A 20,660-nucleotide genomic window follows, 5' to 3' on the forward strand; every position below is an offset into this window, starting at 1 on the left:
GGGAAACACACAACGGCGTGGGGAACACGGAGTGATGATATCAGCGAGGTAAGAGGTGCAATGGTCCGACAAAGTTTACAAAGGGACAGTGGCTTAAATACACGAAAACCAATTACAGAAAACACACTACAGCTGAACGGGAACATGAGGCAGGGGAACCGCATTGGTTAACACGTATGGAGCAGGGACACGCGGACAACAGGCGGATGAGATCAAACTAACGAGACTGAGAAGAGGGCAGACACGGGGGAAACCAACAAGAATTTCACAAGTAAAATAAACTAAATCCAAAAACAGAAGAAACCCAGACGTCACGTGACACCACCAGACTGCTCTGTCAATTCAGAATCATTATGTTTAGACTATCCCATAATTGTTTTTTGCAACATGAATATTTTCCGATGGAATTGTTTGTGCGGTGCGAACGTGTGAGGAGACATGCTCCTACAGCCGGAAGAACAAAAGCGAGCGCCAAGGCACGACCCAAGGACTGAACAGAATGGTGTCAGTCTTTGTGTTCCTGAGAAAGAAGATCAAAGTATGGAATAGCACCTACTCCCCCCAGGATCACAAACTCATTGTTTGCATTGTTGCCGTATGTCTCCCCCAACCCTTAAGGGCAACAATGGCTTTGTAACTAGGGCCAGCCCAAATGAATAAACGAGGAGCGGACGAGGTGTGAATCTAGACCAGTAGGAGAGCTGAGAAGGTGCAGGTCTCTGGCTGGACTCCTCGCGAGTAAAAGCTACTTGTCTTCTGGTTCGTGGTTTATTAAATGTTCTAGGTCAGTGGTCCCCAACCCCCGGTCCGATCAACGGGTACCGGGCCGCGTGGGCTGCACACAAAATAATGTTTTGGAGATGATTTAGTTTAATGGTACGCGTGCACCTAACGCGAACGAGGCGAACAAGCAGAGCGTTTCGTATTGTAGTCAATGGAGTTCGCATGACTGGCCGTGAATGCACGTCGGGCGACGCGATGGACGCAAATGGAGCGACACAAATGGCGGCGCGCGGTCACGAGATGCGAAATGTCGCCTTTTTCGTGAAGTTTTTTTTTATTTACTTTTTCCGCGTTTTGAGTCGCCACAGCCAATCAACTTCGGGAACATTCAACGGCTCACGCAGGGGGCAGGAATGAATCATGGCAGCTGCTTTGCGGTCACCGGGAGCGATCCAACACGGCCAGCTGAGCTTTCAATACGAAACAGAGCCAAGCAAGAGCCCTCACCTGGCTTGTAGAAAGGCGGAAGAGAGAACTTGGGACAACTGGTATGTGCAGCGTTTGCTTCACTTAACAGCTGTTGAAGCGTAGTTACTGTGCTAAGCTAGCGATAGCGCAGCATTGTCAGCAAATTATTTAGCACGGTCTTGGCCACTCGATTGCGACGTTGAAACTTTTATTTTTTGGCAGGCGAGTATTGCCACAAAGAATAAAGGTGCTGTCGGTGAAAATATTGGCTCTGTCACATCCCAGAAAAGTGAAAGTTCTCAGCAATGCTCTTCTTTCCGGATCTACCGTAAAGTGCGCAGCAAGCTCGCTCCACTCCCCTCCCCTCTCCTCTCCCCGCGCGATATTAAAGAAAAGTGGACAAAAAGTACAACAGCGACAGAAAGCCCCATCCATACGTTTGTTAGTGATCAAAAGGTTGGGGACCACTGTTCTAGGTTGCCTGAACCTAACAGTTAAGACTTGTGTATTCGAAGCGTCAAATATAAAGAAACCCAAAAAGACAATTTGTTTCCAAGACTGTTTTAAAACATATTACACATTTAAAACAATATATATATATATATATATATATATATATATATATATATATATATATATATATATATATATATATATATATATATATATATATATATATATATATATATATTAGGATCATTCCCGTGTCATGGTGAGAATGATGCCGGTTAATATTCCGGTCCCATCTTTTGTATTCGCCGGTCAAACCAAAAGGGGTGGTTCCATGGCCAGGTCAGCATGTTGTTTCCAGTCCGTTGCTGTCCCCTTTCGGGTGGAGGTTTCGAATATAGCCACCTCGGCACCTTGGCGAATACTCTTGGAGATACATCGGAGGTCTCCATCATCAGAGACCTGTGGGCGTCAGTTGACTGAAATGTATATTTGAGGTTGAGAATGGAACAATGTGCAGTGGAGCCGCTTTCCTTCACTTCTAGGTGTTATGGCGTCTGTAACAGCAGGAGGGCCCCCGGGGGGGGGGGGGACCAGACCACAATGTCCAAGTGATCTTATTACAAGTGAAGAAGAAGCTACCAATCTATATTACACTAGAATTTCTCCAGAGAAAATTAATAAAAGCTTCATTTATCATGTATAAAATTATATAAATCCCTTCAATATATATACATTGTTCAATATTTGATTTATGGTGACAGACAATGCCCGATTTAAGCATGACCTTGTTGCACCAGTTTGCAATGAAACGAAGGATTGCAAATAGTGCTTGTTTTATGTATAAGGCAAATAAACAATGGGTAACAATTGCTCATTTGATGTTAGTAAATCATCCTGCATAATGTCTGTTCTTTGTTTTTAATTTTGCCTTATTATAGAAATCAGTTAAGATCAGTTCATGTTATTAAACTCTAGTTTTGATGTATACAGATAATTTCATTTTTGGTAGCGATGAATAGCCTGTTCAGTATCTTCACGTGAATCATTCGTTCACAAAACCATATTATACCATCAAAAAAGAATTAGGGGAAAAAATACCATTTTAGAAGTGTAAAACAGACTGATAGCCCCTTTGTAATTAGTCCCCAAAAACATTGTTCTCAACTTCTAAAATGCTAGTGCAGAAATTCTGTTTCATGGGCAATTTACTATCTTCCCATGAAAAGATATGATTAAAGATTTGCAGAAATGTGAAATACATATGTCCTTGGGCACAATGTCAAATTACTCAAGCCCCCTTTTCACACTGAGAAAAATAATCCTGGAGCCACGCCTGACTTGATGACCCCTGGCAACACCTGTCAACTGATCAACTGACATAATAATCAACTAGCTTGGAGGATGTTCATTAATTATTTTTAAATGTGTAGAAAAAAACGAGACTTTGGTGATTCAGGGCTATACAAATAAAATGCGATTGATTGATTGACATATAAGTATTTATTCTTGTAATGATTTTAATAGCACCGTATTTTCAGCACAATAGGGCACACCTAAAAGCCTTAATTTTTTTAAAAAGCTGATGATGCGCCTTATTATCAGGTGCGCCTTATATATGGATCAATATTCAGATTGGGATTCGTTGATGGGGAATGAAGGGAAAAAGTAAGCTTTACCTGTTTCATTTGTGTGTTTACAGTTGAACAAGGATGGTCATATTGACATTGCGTTATATGCTATTGAGAGTTGACAGTTATTATTTGAGTTATTATTGTTATTACTTCAAGTATTACTATTTTGGAATTGAAAAAGTTTAAAAATATGTCATTAATTGAGGGTGCGCCTTATAATCCGGTGCGAATTATAGTGCGGAAAATACAGTACTGTATTTTTAATTTAAAAGTGTAAAATGTATACAGTACAGTAGTTTTTGGTTCAACTTAAAATGCACAAATAACACCTTCAAATTACAATGTACAATCCCGGCATTCATAAACATGCTCCGTTTAATGAATTCATGTATAAATTAAAGCCTTGTCTTTATTTTGAAATGAACTTCTCCTTATATAGTGCTTTTCTACCTTAGGAACTCCAAGCGTTTTACACTGACTACTCATTTACGTCGGGATGATGCAGCATCAGGAGAACCTGTGTATTCAGTGTTTTGCTCACGGACACCTCAGCATGACACAATGGTTGGGGATAGAACCCAAAAACTGTTGAAAAGAGATTTGGAGAATAAGAAAATGTTTGTTTTTCTTCCCCGAAATTTTTAAAAGTTAAAGACAACTTGCAATTTTGGTCAGAAACCTGAAGTCACATCAGCATTTCAAGGGCCACAAAAAGTGAGGTGGCAGGCCGGATCTGGCCCCCGGGCCTTGACTTTGACACCTGTGTTCTAAACGCTATACGTTCTAGATGTTTCCGTCCTTCAAAACACCTTATACATATACCAAAACACCTTATATATTATCATGGCTGCTGAAGGAAGAGCTTGCTTGTTTGGTGATTTAAATAACGGCGTGTTGTCAAACGAAAAGCCATCAAAGATGCATGATCGTGGCCGAAGAGGACCAGAGTTGCCCAACCCTGCTTTACAGGATGATTGCCTATCAGTTTCCCCAAAATTGAGTGATTATGTCATATTTTCACGTTTCTTATAGCCAGAATTTTGCCATTTGGCTTTAGTTTGTGTCAAGTCATGTATGATCTGCAAATTTAAACTGCGAGAGACTGGTAGTTCCATTTTTTAAAAGTTGTCCCATGGGCAATGAGGCATTTTCGAGTCGAAGAAACGTAAAGTAAGATGTCAAAACGATCATAAAACAGGCCATCCGTCTTCCCGTTAACAGATGAAAGGGGATCGTTTAGACGTTTATCAAACAAGTGCAACCGATGCGTGATGTCATTCTGACGCCTTCGAGCCTGTCTCGTCTGTTTTTTCGCAGTAAAATGCGAAACTGTCATCTGCTGCGATTATCGTACCAACGGCCCAGAAAACCATTCAATAAACAAATGGGATGATCATTTTGACCTCTCGCAAAGCGGCGTCACGACCAAGTGAGCTCGTATCGATGACGTGTAGAATGTGGAGGCAGAGTGAACGTAACCAGCGGGCTGCAGCACTGAGCAGCCTGTCAAACATTTAGCATCACAGCCAACATGGCGGACTGGGGTAAGAAAGCTACTTGGAGCTGAACGCAACCTTCCTTCCCATTTTTCACTCGTCACCCGCTTTGATACACGCACCCATCGCTCCTTTGTTACCTAACTCCCGAGTCGCAGGTGGGTGACTTTTCTACATTTTATGCCGTCGTTTCGTTTTCTTTTACAGACGCTGACAACTACGAGCCGCAGGGGCCCAATCCAAAGGCGCCACGGGACAAATGGGAAGGCGAAGACGAAGATGACGACGTGAAAGTGGGTACACATCATAGTGGTCGTCTCGAGATGTTTTGTTTCGCGTGTCGAGGGCGAAACGCATATGTCGATGGGGTCGCTCCGGCCGCGCCGCCCATCTTTACGGCGGCGTGACAGTCAATCGCTTCCCCACGCACTTAAGCTAAACTTAGCAGACTGCTACCTCATGTGGCATCTGCCGTTGTAACCAAATGCAGCTAACTGTGTGTGTTTGGCTAGCCGGGGGAATTGTGCCAGTTAATATCGCCACCCTCTCTCGGTGCTTCAAGACGTAATACGTAGACGTTTACACTCTGTTGTTGTTATTCACAAATGTTGGTATATCGTACCGAATTAACCGTTGTTTTTCTTAAGATAATCTTGTTGGACCATCCGGTTGGCTAGGAGGCTTGCTAACGCACCGGCTCGCCACGCTTGTTTGCCTCTTGGCATTATCTCAAATAATTACAACGTTATGGGCTCGAAATTGTATTTGTCGTCTCTAATGGGGACATATCGAAGCTTTTATTCGGTTGTCATGAACTATTTTGAGAAATACGCTGGCGAAAGCAGTGTGAGTTTTCTAACGCTAGCAACAGTCATTCAGATGAAATCAATTGGTCTGATGACTCATCCCAACTTCGTACGTTAACTCCAGAACTTTCCGTTTATTTTTAGGAAGTGAGGTTGAATTTGCTGCGAACGTGCATCTGGCCTTTACCCGAATGACACCATTGGTGTCAGGGAAATAGCTAGTTCGTCATGGCCTCCTCAATTGTTCGTTCTTCTGTGGCACATGTGTGCCTGAAGGGAAAAAAGAATCACGCCGAAACACTGACATTGCAATAGAGTAAAACGTTATCCTGTCTGTTTTTTTTTCCTAAAGGTTGTTAGTGATTATCAATAAAGAGTTTTATAATATTGTCATGTACAGTATATATTTTGTTTCGGGGTAACACGGACGAAAATTTATTCTCAAGTGGGTTGGACTAAATCAAGGGATATAACTCAAAAACAATTAGTATTACTTAAATGTGGATATTTGCTAGGTCAACTCTAAACATTGTTATGCCGCATATGTACAGTGATACCTGGACTTATTAAGGTTTCTCTATGAAACACTCGCATCACAAAATTCCTTCAAAAAATATTTTACAAAGGTAAATTAAAGACACAAAAGGCGAAAGTTGTTGTTTTATAATGAGACACCAGCCCCCGTTTGAGCCCGACTGTTATTTAAAATGACATCACAATGTGCGATGTCTCCCCTCCGTTGCTGGAGCTGGTTATTCTAATATGTGTGTGTTACAGATTTTGATGCATTTTTATAATTTATTAATATGCCGTCTTGTCCACAAATGAGACACAAATTCATTCATTCATTAAAATTCATTAATATTAATATGTACATTAACATTGTACATATTAACCTCAAAACACATACTTACCACCTTGGGCTGCTGTAAACAAACTGATGAACACTTTCTCTTGAATTGCTTGTGAAGTACAGTAGACACTGCACGTTAGCAAGAGCGCTGATTAACATAACAGAATTAGTTCACATGACATTAAACTAAACTTAAGTAAACCTTCATGCTCAAAATGATCCAAAAATAAAAATTATTGCTCCTGTGGACTTGTTAATGATGACTCATGCAAAACGGTCTAAATAAAGTTCTCTGCATGCACCCGCAACACATCAACCCCATCTCAAAGCAAACAAATGTACTGCAATCATATTGTCAACAGCTACAATAAATATTCAAGAATTAAAAAAAAAAAAAAAATCTTAGTTTGGTTTTTTTTCTGCCTGAGTATTCCTCCTTGCTATTTTATCAAGTTCCTCTCCCATGCTTTTTATCTTTGATTTTCGACAAGCAGAAGCAGTAAATCTGTACTACAACAAATATCAGTTTCATTATGCAAATGTTTTGGTCTTAAAGGATAGGTTTCTGCTAAAAATGACATTTTGAAGAATATCTAAGGCTGTCTGCTTAACAAAGGATTTGACTCGCTGTCTTTTAAGTGTTAACTGCAACCGCATCACAACATTCAACCAAACAATTGTCATATAAGTTATAAATAAAACAACAATAATGCAAACAAATCTGTGACTTAGTCACTTCAACGTTTCATGTTTTAAATGATAACTGGACTGCACATTTTAAGCACTGAACCTGAAACTCATCTTGGCACCATACACAATAAATATTTACGCATTGAAATAAAAATTAAAGCTCACTGACTGAAATAAAGTATCTGTAGAGGTCTTCCACCTAAATTAAAGCAGTTAAAAATTAAAGGTTGCAGTCAACTACGCGGTGATTGTATTTATGAGTTAAATTCAGCCTTCTCAGCGTATTGTGAATACATGATATTCGGGTGTTGAGGTTGATTGGTATTATTCAATGTGTAATTTCTTCGGGTGTTGAGGTTGATTGATTGGTATTATTCAATGTGTATTTTCTGTTTGTTTTCTTTCATATTTGGTTCGTAGCGAAGGTGAGGAAGGGGCTAGAATTCCCAATAGCGACTGAAGCCTGCGCCATGTGACCTGGGGCATTTACATGCTACAGCCAAACCCCACGTGCCATTTACCTTGACAATTAAAGCACTGGCACATTGATCTTTGGTTATTGAGCAACACCCTGCTCGTCCCACAAAGATTTGTGTCTGGCCTATTTAATGTTTGAAAATAGATTTGGATTTGTTTTCAAGGATGGGAAGGAACCTTGGGACACCCCTTTAATACCATAGCATCAAGTCGTAGTTTTGTTACTTTTGGTCAAACAAATGATCGCACCATCAATCGCTTCATTAATACAGATGAGTACATGTGATTCGATTTCAACGTGTATCCAATAGTAGTCCATGATTGTACATGTAATGGCCTAAATCATTTGCAGAATCGTGCAGAACCAAGCTGCAGAGTTGATTTTAATATAGGTGTCATGGTTGATACCATGCTAAATTTTTAAAATGAACGCTGACCCATTTTTTTCCTTTACAGGACAACTGGGATGATGAGGAAGAGGAGGAGAAAAAAGAAACAAACAAGACAGGTATTTGTAATTTTGCTGTAATGACGCCTTTTTTTTTCCGAGGCATTTTTCAATTATCTTTTCATTTTCAGAGCCCAAAGTTTCTGAAAAGAAAAAATTAAGTGAGAAGATTAAAGAGAGAGAAAACCGTTTAAAGAAAAAACAACAGGAGTTAAAACAGAAAGAATTGGAAGTGGGTACTTTTTTCTGTTTGCTTTTGGATTTGACCGCCTTATGCGCAAGAACTGTTGTTATACTTTGTGCAATCTGTTTTTCTAGCAAGACCTTACACCTGAAGACCAACTTGCAGAAAAGTTAAGAGTGCAGAAGCTTCAGGAAGATGCAGACTTGGAGTTGGCGAAGGATGCATTTGGTAAGCCTCAAGTATTTTTAGTTGGCTCTCTACTATGATGAATTCGCTGCCCTTTAAAGGGAAAAGTCAACTCCCAAATTTTCTTCGCAATATGGTCTGTGCACCCCTTTTTGTCTCATCACTGCATTCTTTTTTTTTTTTTTTTTTTCAAAAAAAGCTGACCATGCGCCTTATTATCCGGTATAAACTATAGTTTATGCCTAAAAAAATCCAGGAAAAATCGACCTGGCCCAAGAGTATTAAAGCCGACACGGCCCGACGCGATTAATGAACTTGATTTGCAGGCCCAACATGATTTTTTTTTTTGTTTGAGGACATAAGAATGTGTGGCCACACACTCATGTTTGTCGTTTAAATTTCCCTGGCTTTCGTTTATTCGTAACGTCTTTGTGCTCCATATCTTAATAGCGGGTCAAAAATATATAATGCACGCCGAGAAAAAAATGAAAAAGACAGCGGCCCCAGCCTTCACCCGCGCTTGGCTCCAAACTCATACCGTTGCATGTTTGTCGTTTAAATTTCCCTGACTTCCGTTTATTTGTAACGTTTTTGTGCTTCATAACGAAATAGCTGGTCAAAAATATATAATGCATGCCAAGGGGTGATTCAAAAGAATTGCGGCACAGCGTTCACAAGTGCATGGCTTGATCTGGATATATTCTGCGCTCTGCGGCTCCTGTTTAGTAGTTAAATAGCAATTACCAATAACGCATTCTCTGTTTTATCAGATTTTTTTTTAACAACAAATATTTCTTAGTATAAAATCCATACAACGCTTATATTGTATGAAAAAAGTTTATATTCTATTAATACAGTTTGATGGCTTTGCTGATTGTTTTGAATACATTCCCCTTAGTAAACGCAACCCCAGCCAGTACTATGGTTTCAACTTTATGTGCGCCTTATAATCCGGTGCTCCCTATATATGGCGTTTTTTAGAAACTTGGCCATTCATTGATGGTGTGCCTTCTAATCCGGTGCGCCTTATTGTGCGGAAAATACGGTAATTTTTTGGTTGATTTAAATTACCGACCACTAATGCTCTATTCAAACCAACCAAAAATCTACTAATGCATAAAAAGAAATTCCCGAATCAGCAATACATTAAACATTATTAAACTAAGAACCACAAGGCAATATAACTAAACTTGAGAAAACAGAAAAGAAAAAGCAACACAAAAGGGAGACAAGACCTCATTCACGAATCATGTCAAGGATATCTTCAATAACAGGGAAATCACGCAATGTGAAGCAGTGGGAAGTTTTTTTTATATAAGCCAAAAAGGGCTGCCATTTCTTGGAGGATGTCTTCCTCTTTTTGTGCAGGGTTACAGCTATTCATTTCAGAAATCCTCATCTGAATTGGGAGAGCGGCTTGGGATTTCCACTTTAATGCCACGCACTTGTTAGCGATAGCTAACAAAATCCGCGTAAGCTTGATAGCATGGTTAGATTTTAGATTGGAGTTAGAAAAGTTTCCCGGAAAGTAAGATTTTTGGATCCAAAGGAAAGACAACAACTTGGATATCAGATAAAGTGTCATTCACACCCTGCCAAAACCCCTGCAGCTTACGGCATTGCCAAATGGAATACAGAAATCATGCAGAACCAAGCTGCAGAGTTGCTTTTAATATAGGTGTCATGGCTCCTTCTTCCAAGCCACATCCAAAACAATTGGAATTGCATTTGCGCAATTTGTACGTAGCCATATAGACCTGACTCAAAAAGTTGAATTGTATTAATCAAAATTTTGAATTTAAAGTTGAGGTAACCCCATCCTTGCACAAGTCACTCCATAATTGCCCATCCAGATTTATACGCTGGCGCTTCTCCCTTATAAGTCTGGGTCTATCCATACCAGGTGTTAATAAAGACGACACAGGAGCTCCAACACTCTGGCGATAGCTCCTAAATAAAGGTTGAACAGTATGGCGCAGATGTTCAATGGGAGATGTGCTGTAGCAGTGCTCCAAGCAGCAGATGCCTTTTTCCGACCATGACCTTAAGTTACCATTCTGGTAGAAGGCTGTTTTTGCAGAATGGAGTTTTGGGGGAAAGAAATCCATCTCGCTTGAGCAGTTCACGGAGTTTGCTCCAGACTTGGATTGAGCGGACGGATAATCAGATGATTTTCTCTTGCTCATACAGTAGATCTGTTGAAGTCTCCTCATTCATCTATTGTATTTTATTTATTTTCTCCATGTTAAGCCATGAAGGGGGAGGGCCATCATCAAACATCTGCGCCAGGAATCTGGATTCTGCAGCATAGTTATATATTTTTTCTTTTATTCTTTTAAGTTTAGTTATATTAAAATGAAAAGTAAAAAAGAAATCCCCTATTGACAATTTTGACCTGATAATAGCCATTTTGATTTTGTAATCATTTTGATTTCAGCCGCATATCTGTGCCCGTAACCTACCACATCATTTTCTTTTTTCAGGAGTTGGAGGCTCATCAGTTGCTGGAATTGATGCAATGTGTCCGTCTTCGAAAGAAGAATTCACAGAATTCGAAAAATTGCTGAAAGAAAAGATCTGCCAGTTTGAGAAATCTGTGCATTATTCAAGTTTCTTGGATTCTTTGTTTCGGGAACTATGTATTTCATGTAAGCGCTTCCTCTTCATCAGCGTATTTTCACCTATGTCTGACTTGTAACTTTTTGATTTTGTTTTCTTGCAGTGGAAGTGGACGATTTGAAGAAAGTCAGTAATTCGCTTTCGGTCCTACTTAGTGAAAAACAGAAACAGGAAAAGGTAAGAGACTGCTGCTGCTTGTTCGATTATTAGTGACTGGTAGGGGGCACTATTTAACCAGTTGAATGACTTCTCCCAGCCCTCCGCAAGCCATTTTAGTACGCCTAAGAACATCGGAAAGATCTGTCAAAATATTGGCACGAATGGGTGATGTTTCTCATAAATCGAGCGTTTGGTTTCTGTCACTATGGGAGAGGCCGTTTATATGTGCCGCTGACGCGCAGGACTTTCTCGAGAGGCAATATTTGACCCCGACCTTGTCTTTGCAGCAAAACAAAGGGAAGAAAAAGAAGAAAGGCGTGGTCCCCGGCGGCGGTTTGAAAGCACAGATGCGAGATGACCTGGACTATGGCGGCTTCGACGGCGGCTACGCCCAAGACTACGAGGACTTCATGTGACACAGGCTCCACGGCAACGGTCCCGTTCCCCCTCCAAACCTGAGTTTTGCGGCTCTACCTTATGCTGTCCAGTGCCATCCTGGAAGATCAGAACTGTGTGTTACCCCCTTCATCTTGCTTCAGTGACTTCAGGGACCGTACTGGAAGCTTCCAGTCTCACATCCTAACCTCTCTGTGTTCATACATATGGAATTGCCTTTTGTCTCTCTTCATGCAGCCTGGACTCACATGCACACGCTCTAAAAATTAAGTTTTATCTGTCGGGTGACCCTGCTTCAAGGGAGGATCCTTTGTACATGCTGTCGTCTGTTTTCAGAGCTCATTTTCAATGGAATGTTGCTACTGTCCCAATAGCAGACTCAGTATTACAGTTATACATGTAGTGACATAGAAACGGAAGGTTCTATGCAAATTCTTCAACCAGAATGTCATGTATATATTTAAGGTCTCGCTTGAGGATGGTTCTCTTACAGATGAGTATATAGTATCTATACCTGGTTGCCAAATACAAATGATTCAATTCATGTTCTTAACTGCAGAGGTTTTATTCTGGGAGCCTGAAACTGACACGGAAGTGGAGAATGTATATTTACAGAAAGCACACTGTAAGCTGACAGATTAAAGGGAAGGTTAAAGAAGTATGGATGCATTTTGACTTTCAAACTTGACCTTGTATGATTTTACAATGTCTCTGGATCGCAAACAGTCGGAGGCGAAAGTGGTATTTGTGCGTTGCAAATGGAATTTTCGATCCTAAGTTGATTTATACTAGTGCTTGGAAACATGGAGTGGACAAGATCGGAACAACTTGTCTAAACGGTCTCTAATCATTAGCTCTGCGGGCTTGTATCAAGTGTGATAAGGAATGGGGGATTTATCGGCCTCCCGTTACTGTATCATGTCTTCATATGGGCTACGGTCACTTGAAAGCAATTACCGGTAATTTCTCTTTTTTCTAGAGCTTGGCCGGTTTCGATGTTACATGGGAAATTGGCTACTGTGTTGACATTTAGACTGCTGCAGTGTTTTATAAACATCTAATTTAATAAATCACTGTTGAAAACAAAGGTGTCTTGCTGGAATCACTAAAATCAACATTTTGCAGTATGTTTTAATGGTAATAAATATTCTATTTACACTTTCAAGTAAATACAGTAACCACATAAGACCGACATTGGAAAAAAACAAACTGAATAGCTTTAAGAAATTGACTTTAGCCTTTGTGGGTACGGTACATCTTTAGTTGATTTGTAAAATGGCGCTGTAGAATATTTGCACCAATACTGATTACGTTTTGACATTCCCGTCTGTGAGTCGAGATTGCTTCGGGCTCGCGTTGATGCGTTTAGCTTCTGGCCTTTGTGCCTCTTCCTTCGGGATCTCTGGCGCTGCGTCTTCGGCTGTTCCTGGAAGCGTTGGCTCTTTGCCGACGCCGATTTTGTCTCCCTTCGCTTCTTCCCGCGCTCGCGCCCGTCTGACTCTGCGAGCTCTGCAGGACCTGGAAGACGCTCTGACGGGTCACCTCGCGATCTCCGCAGGTGAACGTCAGCGCGACACCCTCGTTGCTCTTCATGACTCGAGAAGTGCCATCGGAGGTGCCGTCAAAGCAGCGGCCGAGGGCAATTTCTTTAGCCGTGCGCGGGTCCTGGTCTGTCACTGTGTAAATTCCATAGTTATGACCGAGCGGGTCAAGAGGCGCGAGCATGGTGAACTCTGTTGTGTCATTGTTGACGGCCAGTGGTAGATGGTTGACCAGGTACTCTTGGAGGAGTGGATTGACATGATCTCTTTTACAGCTACCCTGCGGAATCACCTTGACCAACGTGCGGTCGACGCGTTCCTGATCGTACAACATTCCGCTGCACTTGAATTCTAGGCAGACGGCCGACACTGCCGTCTGGTCCATGTCGCGGATGCTTCGGATATCTCGGAGACCGTACAGCTGACCCACTGTCCTGGGGTGAGTGCCCCCCATATTGTGGGAGCGCACGTTAATCTCATGGGGGCTGTTGATTTTGACTTTGATGTAGCATGCGCGGTATTCCATTGGCTTGGGCCACCAGCTGAGGTAGTCCTCTGTCCAGCTCATCGGGTCGTCCTCATTGAACGGCACCGTGTTGTAATCGTAGCGATCGCCTTCTACTCGCGAGAAGCGGAAATGCGCGGCGCTGAATGGTGCGTCCTCGCATTCTTTCAGTTTTTCAAAGGCATACACTGGTCCATTGGCCTCTTCGGCTGTGTTTGGACTGGGTTTCGCCAGGTTGATGCTGAACGCCGTCTTCTTGAGTCTGGGGTTTTCATGATCACTGCGCCTGTAGTTCAGCCTGCCCAGGTAAGGCTGAGGCACGCCGATGAGGTTTGGATTGACTTTTGGAGTAGAGGGGACAGCCTCTAGTTCCTCTCCTCCAAGGTTGGCCATGACATAAGCAGAGTAGGCATCCGCCTTCCGCTCATCGCAGAAGGCGGGAAGACAAGCGCCATTAGGGCCTGTGACGACACTGTCGAAACGTCCCCAAGCACGAGGGTTGGAGGAGTAGCCAGCCGTGGGCTCCATGTTGATGAGACTCACCACAACTCCCTCGACCTGTTCGCTCGGCATAAAACGCTCACTGCGGAAGGCCCTCACTTTCACATAACACCTGCGGTTCTCTGGGACGTCCAGGTTAAAAAGTCGACGCTCCCTGATCTCCATGTTACCAATCAGGAATGTTCTCTCCTCCCTTTTTCCTCTTGATTTTTTTTCTGCTTTCAGACTTCCCTCCTCCTCCCACAGGCCCGTGTCAGGGTTCAGGGACCATAACTTCATGGTTCCAAGATGTTCAGGCATCGTGACCTGGGCGGAATCCAGGAACACCTTCACCTCACCTGCATTCAAGGGCTCATTGGTTTCCCCGCCTCTGAAGTCAACTGAAAACATGCCATAGGTTCTCAGTGGCAAGGTGTCGCCTTCACTCCCTACAAAGTTGAGATCGCTTTGGGCTGCAGCCGCCGTGGAAACATCTCTGGGGTCGAGAAATGTTACGCTGGCGTTTACGTCACCTGCAAACACTTCCCCATTCTGCTTATAGAAGGAATTGGGAGGAATCTGAATGTGAGCCATTGGTTGCTGTCCCTGGACTTCCCCAAGGTCAAGTGTGTTTGTCTCTAAGGAGCTAATGGTCACAGGGGCTTTCTTTCGCGTAAGCTTAATTTCATGGTAAACAGCGCCTCCTTTGGTATTGAACGGGAGAACCTTTGTTGTGTCGATGAATTTATTCATGTTGTCCACAAAGGTCAGGACCAATCTCTCCGTGTCAGGAGGAACGTGGATGGTGAAGGTACCTTTGTAGCCTGTGCGACTAATCCTCACACCATTCATAAAGATGTGACCAAATCTCATTGGCTCACCATTGTCTGCCGCTATCGCTCTGCCATGCACGATAGCCTTGGTGTCGACGCATTTCTGACAGCCGCATTCAGTAACCACCATTGCGGGTAGTTGGTAGCCCTGGCAGTTCAGGTGCCTTTCCTCCATCTTTGCCACTCCGCAGCAGTATGTCACTTTGTCTTTGCATCTGATACCATTGTCCAATTGTCCAACGCACGCGCTGGACGGGCATTTGCCGACATTGTAGTAGAATGAGCTTGTGCCGTTTTGGTAGCAGTCGTGCGGGAGACGTATGAGGTGGGATTCAGGTTCGAGATTGCACGAATGGCTGCTTTTGCCTGAGGGAGAATGGAAATTTCATTCGAAATTAGTTGGATAACCTCACTTTATGTATGTATTAATCCTCCCCTCCACCAGAAAACTGCAACATACCGACGATTTTGAGCGAGGCTGGTTTGGTCTTAATGGCGCCAGATTGACCACTTGCCCTGCAGTAGTACTCTCCAGCTTGTTCAGGATGCAGATCTTTAAGAACCAGGGTGCTCTCAGATTTCTTTTCAAATAGGCTGTTGTTATGGAACCTTTGTTCGAGAAAAGACAGACGAATGAGAAAAACAGAAATAACCTGAAAAAGCACAGCACAAAAACAAACATTTTAAGGCCTACCATTGGTACTTGTCTGGCTGTGGTGTTCCAGCCACATGACAGCAGAAGGCAGCAGTTTGTCCCTCTCTCCTGACCTTGCTCTCAGGGTTGCTCAACACGTGAAGCTTCTCTGACAAGTGTCAAAATTAAATTTACATGTAAGCTTTGAGCCACTCCACTCCGTGACTTAAAATGATGTTTTTACTCTACCGGTTCTTTTGAGTTGTACGCTGAGGACTGTGGTGCGCTCAGAGCTTTTAGGAACAACAGCACTAAGGCTTGCATGGCCTTGCAGTCTGATTGTCAATGTGGTGTTGCCATCAGGACACAGCCCGGGGATCCGGAAATGCCCATTGTGGTCTGTGAGGGTGAGGAGTTTGTCCGAGCCAAGTATGGCGGCCCCCTCGGCTATGAGACCCCCAGAACCGCGGACAGAGCCCAGCAGGATGTGCTCTTCACACATGCACGTATTACACTCTGCATTAACCCTCCCCATCGTACAATGTAGAGCGCAATCTAAAAGATAGGGAACATAACCACAGTTTTCAGTCATAATACCATGTCACATTATTCTACTCAATTTTCGAAAAACCACGCTACTATTAATCTGAACCTGAATCATGTGGTCACTGGCAAAGTTTACAGATCTAAAAATGTTTGCAAGTTTCATTAAAAAAATTGCAAAAAAAAGTCATTCATTTACGACTATACACAATCAGAACTAAACAAATAAATACTTTTTCATAATTTATTGGAGAACATGCAATGCTAAAATCAATGAAAAGAGAGCATTCCATCATAAAAACAAAAACTAGTATACATGTGTTTTCAGAATCGGTAAAGTAACACTTTACACGGGTCAGATCTGTTAACTACATTAAAGATGCAATACAGATTTCAACCCTCCAAATAGAATTTTGCTCGGGGCCCCAATTTCCCTCAAAGTGACGTTCCTGCTTGCTACCGTGTATAAAAACACATTGTTTTATTGTTGTTTAGTGTCATCTTACCCGTCAGACATTCTGGTCCATGACATTCTTTCCTTTCTACTTTTGGTCCAGTACAAATCATTGCGTGAGAAAAGCAGCTTCTGGAACGAATTTGGACTCCCACTTGACCACAGAGGGCAGGACATGAACTCCAATCTGACCAAGGACTCCAAATATCCTGAGAGATTACGCTGTTACCTGACATGAAATTGAACTTTAGTGATACACAAGATTGTAACAATTACATCAATTATTCGGCGGATATATTAAGACACAATCACATACTCATCTTATTTTTTATCCATTATCCATCCATCCATCCATCCATCCATCCATCCATCCATCCATTCATCCATCCACCGTGTTGACTGAGTATCCTCTCAGGATTTTAAGTATCGAAACGTATTGATAATGAGGGCAAACCTTTCGGACAAAGGAATCGGACTGCATAGTTGGAACAGTTTCGTTCTGAACCCTGCTCCTCGTTGAGGCACCAGAAGCCCACAGTCGGGTCTGCATGCACCTTCTCCCCAGTTTCACGTGCTGGCACCCAATCTGTGGTTCTGGCTTCCAGCGCCCTGGGAGTCTCACACACACGGGCCCGATAGTAATAGCGGATGGCATCCAGCTGCTCGTAGTCTCCACGACCTCCTGGATGGTCGACGTTGAACCATGTGGTCCATTCGTAATTGTCTATAGGTAGTTCAGAAGCAAAAACGGAAATCACTTTGAGCGGAAGGATACAGTTCAGCTTACACGACATTAAAGGATGCGAAAACAACAAACTTTACCATGGGAGTGGGTAATAGATGTGCTAGGATCTTCACTTCCCCATAGTCCTGCGAGAGATCAATTGATTTGATTTGATTCATTTGAGTGTATGACAATGCTCTGACATCATTCTACATTTGTGTACGGGTACAGCTAGTCTATTGCGAGACGATCAGAAACAAATACTCGTCTTTCGAAATCTTTACAGTGACTCGTCTGCAATGGCTGCATTATATTAGTGAAAGCTGTCTGGGATGACCACTACTGGAAAGAGGTTTTCAAAACACATTCTTGGACCACTATGGTAAACGGAACATATCACTGAAAATGACTTTTGACTGTATACAAAAAGTTAGGTCCCCGGAAGGCCTCTCCATCCACCAGGTCTACAATTTATCAGCCATGTAAATCTTTAGTTGGCTCCTAATACTCACGCATGTGTTTACGAGCGAGTCGTTCTGAATTTAATTGCAAAAGCCCACCCAGAAACCAAGTTTCTCTGCCTTTAACCTGGAAACTAGGCCGTGGCATTTTCAAGGAACCGTTAGAGCTTGGCCATTGAACTACAGTTTATGGAAGCACCTAAGCACTGACCCGAGTTGTCTATGGTAAGGAATGGGGATGAAAATGTTTGGCCGAAACATGAAAATGAAAAGCGCTTGGCCGAAAACCAAAACATTGAAAAAAAAGACAAAAAATACATTTTCTTCGCAAATCCGGGGGTGCTGGCTGCTCCAAAACCCACATCGTCCTTCTTACTACGTATGTAATATCAACAGCGGCCAGAGGCGGCGCCCAAAAAACACAGATCAAGCACAATGTATGAACTGTTAAACTAAATCATCTCCAAAACATTTTTTCGGGTGCAGCCCACGCGGCCCGGTATCTATTGATCCACGGACCGACCGGGGGTTGGGGACCACTGCTGAAGAGGTCTGCAAATGAATGATGAAAGTGAAATATGGTGACTATTATGACTAACATTGTCTTTGTTCAGTGTTTTAACATCTGTGTAAAGGATGCTAGTATAAATGTGCTCCATTTTTTGTGGAACATGTCATATTTAGCCCACAGCTACTGTGTGGACTTACCGAAGACAGGTCTATTCTTTAGTTTGATTCAGTGACTCACCAGCCACTTTTAATGGAACACAAAAGTCTTGTTATTTGATTAAGTATTGTAAACTCAAGTGACAAGATGGATCATTTATGCGTTATTTCACCCCAGGTCTTCGTGCTATAATTTGAGCTTTTATAGACTGATGGAAAGCCCACATTCACTATGCATTTGCAGTAATCTCTAATTTAATGCATTAACTGACGTTTTTTTTTGGCTGTCCGATGGCATTTTGAATGCATAACGTGCACCTCATATATAGTTAGCGACTAGCGCAAATACCGGAGACTTGTGCCATACCATACAATGACAGCATAATTGAGTATCATTTTGTTTCAGCACAACTAATCAGCAATTTAATATTTTAATGTCTGTGTGTGGATGTTGGTAGCTATGAGATGACGATAAAAACAGAGTTGCAAGGACTCAAGGCGGCCACTCCGCTAACTCAGCTACGAAGGGTAACTTCAAAATAAAAGTCTTCTGCGGCTATTGCATTGTCACTGTGTTTTATTTGGTGCGCTTATTTTGAAGTTGGCATCCGCAACGTGCTGTTGGCGAGTGACGTGTGTTGTTGACCACGGTTGGGAGAAGTAGAAGCTGGATGGTGCTATCTTTTCTCCAACACCTGGAACACCTTAATAGTTACTCCCCTCTCTTTCTCCAGCGTGCATGTGTGCAATTCAAATGGACACATGCTGGCAGTGGCTTTTGTCATCATGACGACATCCTTTTTCGGACATGTTGTTTTGATTTTAACTGTTTTTCAGAAAAAAACTGAAGATGCATTTTTTTTGTTTGCCATTTTCAACCAAAAATCTTCCTTGGAATGAATCCAAACTCAGCAGTGTGAAACTGGCAGATTTGAAATGTGGCTCGTTTGCAAAAAACATGTGCCAAACCAAATCCGATTGACATTAATCAGCCAGCAAACAAATCTTTATCCATTGTGTATTTTGACAAAAAAATTCTCCAGGCCTGTTTTAAAGATACCTGGGTAGCAAGCAACCTGAAATATTTTATTCCGTGATGAAAAAGGGGTTTTAGTACCACACATTACCGGCAATTTTTGTGAGTGTCAAGTGAGCTCAATGAGACTCACCTTTGGCTGAAAACAGTTTTGCTTGGGTGATTCCCACGATGAAAAGAAATACTCTCAGTGGCATTGTCACTCTCTGCCTTTGTATATGACGTTCAAACTTTCAAACTCTGGTGAACGATGTTTTATTCCAGGAACTCAGGAAGGAATGGAACCCAGTAGCACTACTTCAACCAACTGCATCAAAAAAAGAATACAAATTGAGCAGAAAACATGCTGCAAACACAGCACATGCAGACAAACTTACTCACAGATTCATACTGTCACCGAATGACAATTGAGCCACCAAGCTAGTATTGGTCACATTTTGAACCACAGTGGACTGGTAACGAAAAGTATTTCATAAAGTTGAACACTTTTCCCCCTTTAAAACATTTGTTCGATTGCCGTTATCGTTCAAACGTGCTGACGTTTAGAACACAAACACGCCTTTGAACGTGGACTTGATTTTTTTGTAAAGGGAGGACTGGATTTTATTAAAAAGAGAAGAAAATAAAACCCCGAAAACAAGAAACAAAACAAAGAGAGACGTTGACGAAGCCCCCACTCAGATTTCACATCTGTATTAGCCATTACCATTTGTCAGGGGGGCTCGCAAACTGACAAAAGTGCTCAACACACAAACATGTGCATAAGTGTAACCATCAGAAATTCATGTAGTCCGACCAACTTATCTCATTTGCACTTAATTCGGATGTTTTGATCCAGATTGTCTACTATTACTTCAAATTAGTTGCAGATCTAGTACATGCGAAAAGGCGCATATTGATTTTCAAGTCAAATTTAACAATGGCGACCCCCAATTTGCAAGATGATTAAAATGACAACAACTGAAAACTCCTTGGAGGATTTCCACTCATCCATGTAAGAAATAATATGATAAAAAGGAGTATTGTAAAAATCTCTCTCTCTCTCAATACAGAAGGGATGTGAATATCTTACCTGTTTGTAGGCTTCTGCATAGGAAATGCTTGCTGTTTTCTTGTATTGTTCCTCTCTCAATCTCAAGTCTCTCCTCCTCTTAAGTGTTCTTCAGCTCACTCCTGCAGTGTCTCTTTTATACT

General features: G+C 42.1%; 2 protein-coding genes across 2 annotated transcripts; one reads left to right on the plus strand and one right to left on the minus strand.

The window, feature by feature from the left end:
• The first annotated feature begins 4,560 nt into the window (after positions 1 to 4,560).
• Positions 4,561 to 12,676, plus strand: eif3jb (eukaryotic translation initiation factor 3, subunit Jb). The gene is made up of 8 exons (XM_088413495.1): positions 4,561 to 4,819; positions 4,979 to 5,064; positions 8,054 to 8,105; positions 8,177 to 8,277; positions 8,364 to 8,457; positions 10,899 to 11,063; positions 11,138 to 11,211; positions 11,481 to 12,676. Exons 1-8 carry the CDS (start codon positions 4,807 to 4,809, stop codon positions 11,607 to 11,609), a joined length of 714 nt encoding a protein of 237 aa, XP_088269621.1. The 5' UTR covers positions 4,561 to 4,806; the 3' UTR covers positions 11,610 to 12,676.
• cilp (cartilage intermediate layer protein, nucleotide pyrophosphohydrolase) lies at positions 12,233 to 20,610 on the minus strand. Its single transcript, XM_088413494.1, has 9 exons — positions 20,539 to 20,610; positions 19,600 to 19,773; positions 17,402 to 17,449; positions 17,034 to 17,303; positions 16,632 to 16,808; positions 15,832 to 16,137; positions 15,643 to 15,751; positions 15,409 to 15,557; positions 12,233 to 15,314 (listed from the first exon to the last, which is right to left on the minus strand). The coding sequence occupies exons 2-9, from the start codon at positions 19,661 to 19,663 to the stop codon at positions 12,955 to 12,957; spliced, it is 3,483 nt and encodes a 1,160-aa protein (XP_088269620.1). The 5' UTR covers positions 19,664 to 19,773; positions 20,539 to 20,610; the 3' UTR covers positions 12,233 to 12,954.
• Between the last annotated feature and the right edge of the window lie 50 nt (positions 20,611 to 20,660).

The sequence above is a fragment of the Hippichthys cyanospilos genome, chromosome 4, assembly GCF_059441005.1.
Source record: "Hippichthys cyanospilos isolate Australia breed blue-spotted pipefish chromosome 4, RoL_Hcya_1.0, whole genome shotgun sequence".
NCBI lineage: Eukaryota > Metazoa > Chordata > Actinopteri > Syngnathiformes > Syngnathidae > Hippichthys > Hippichthys cyanospilos.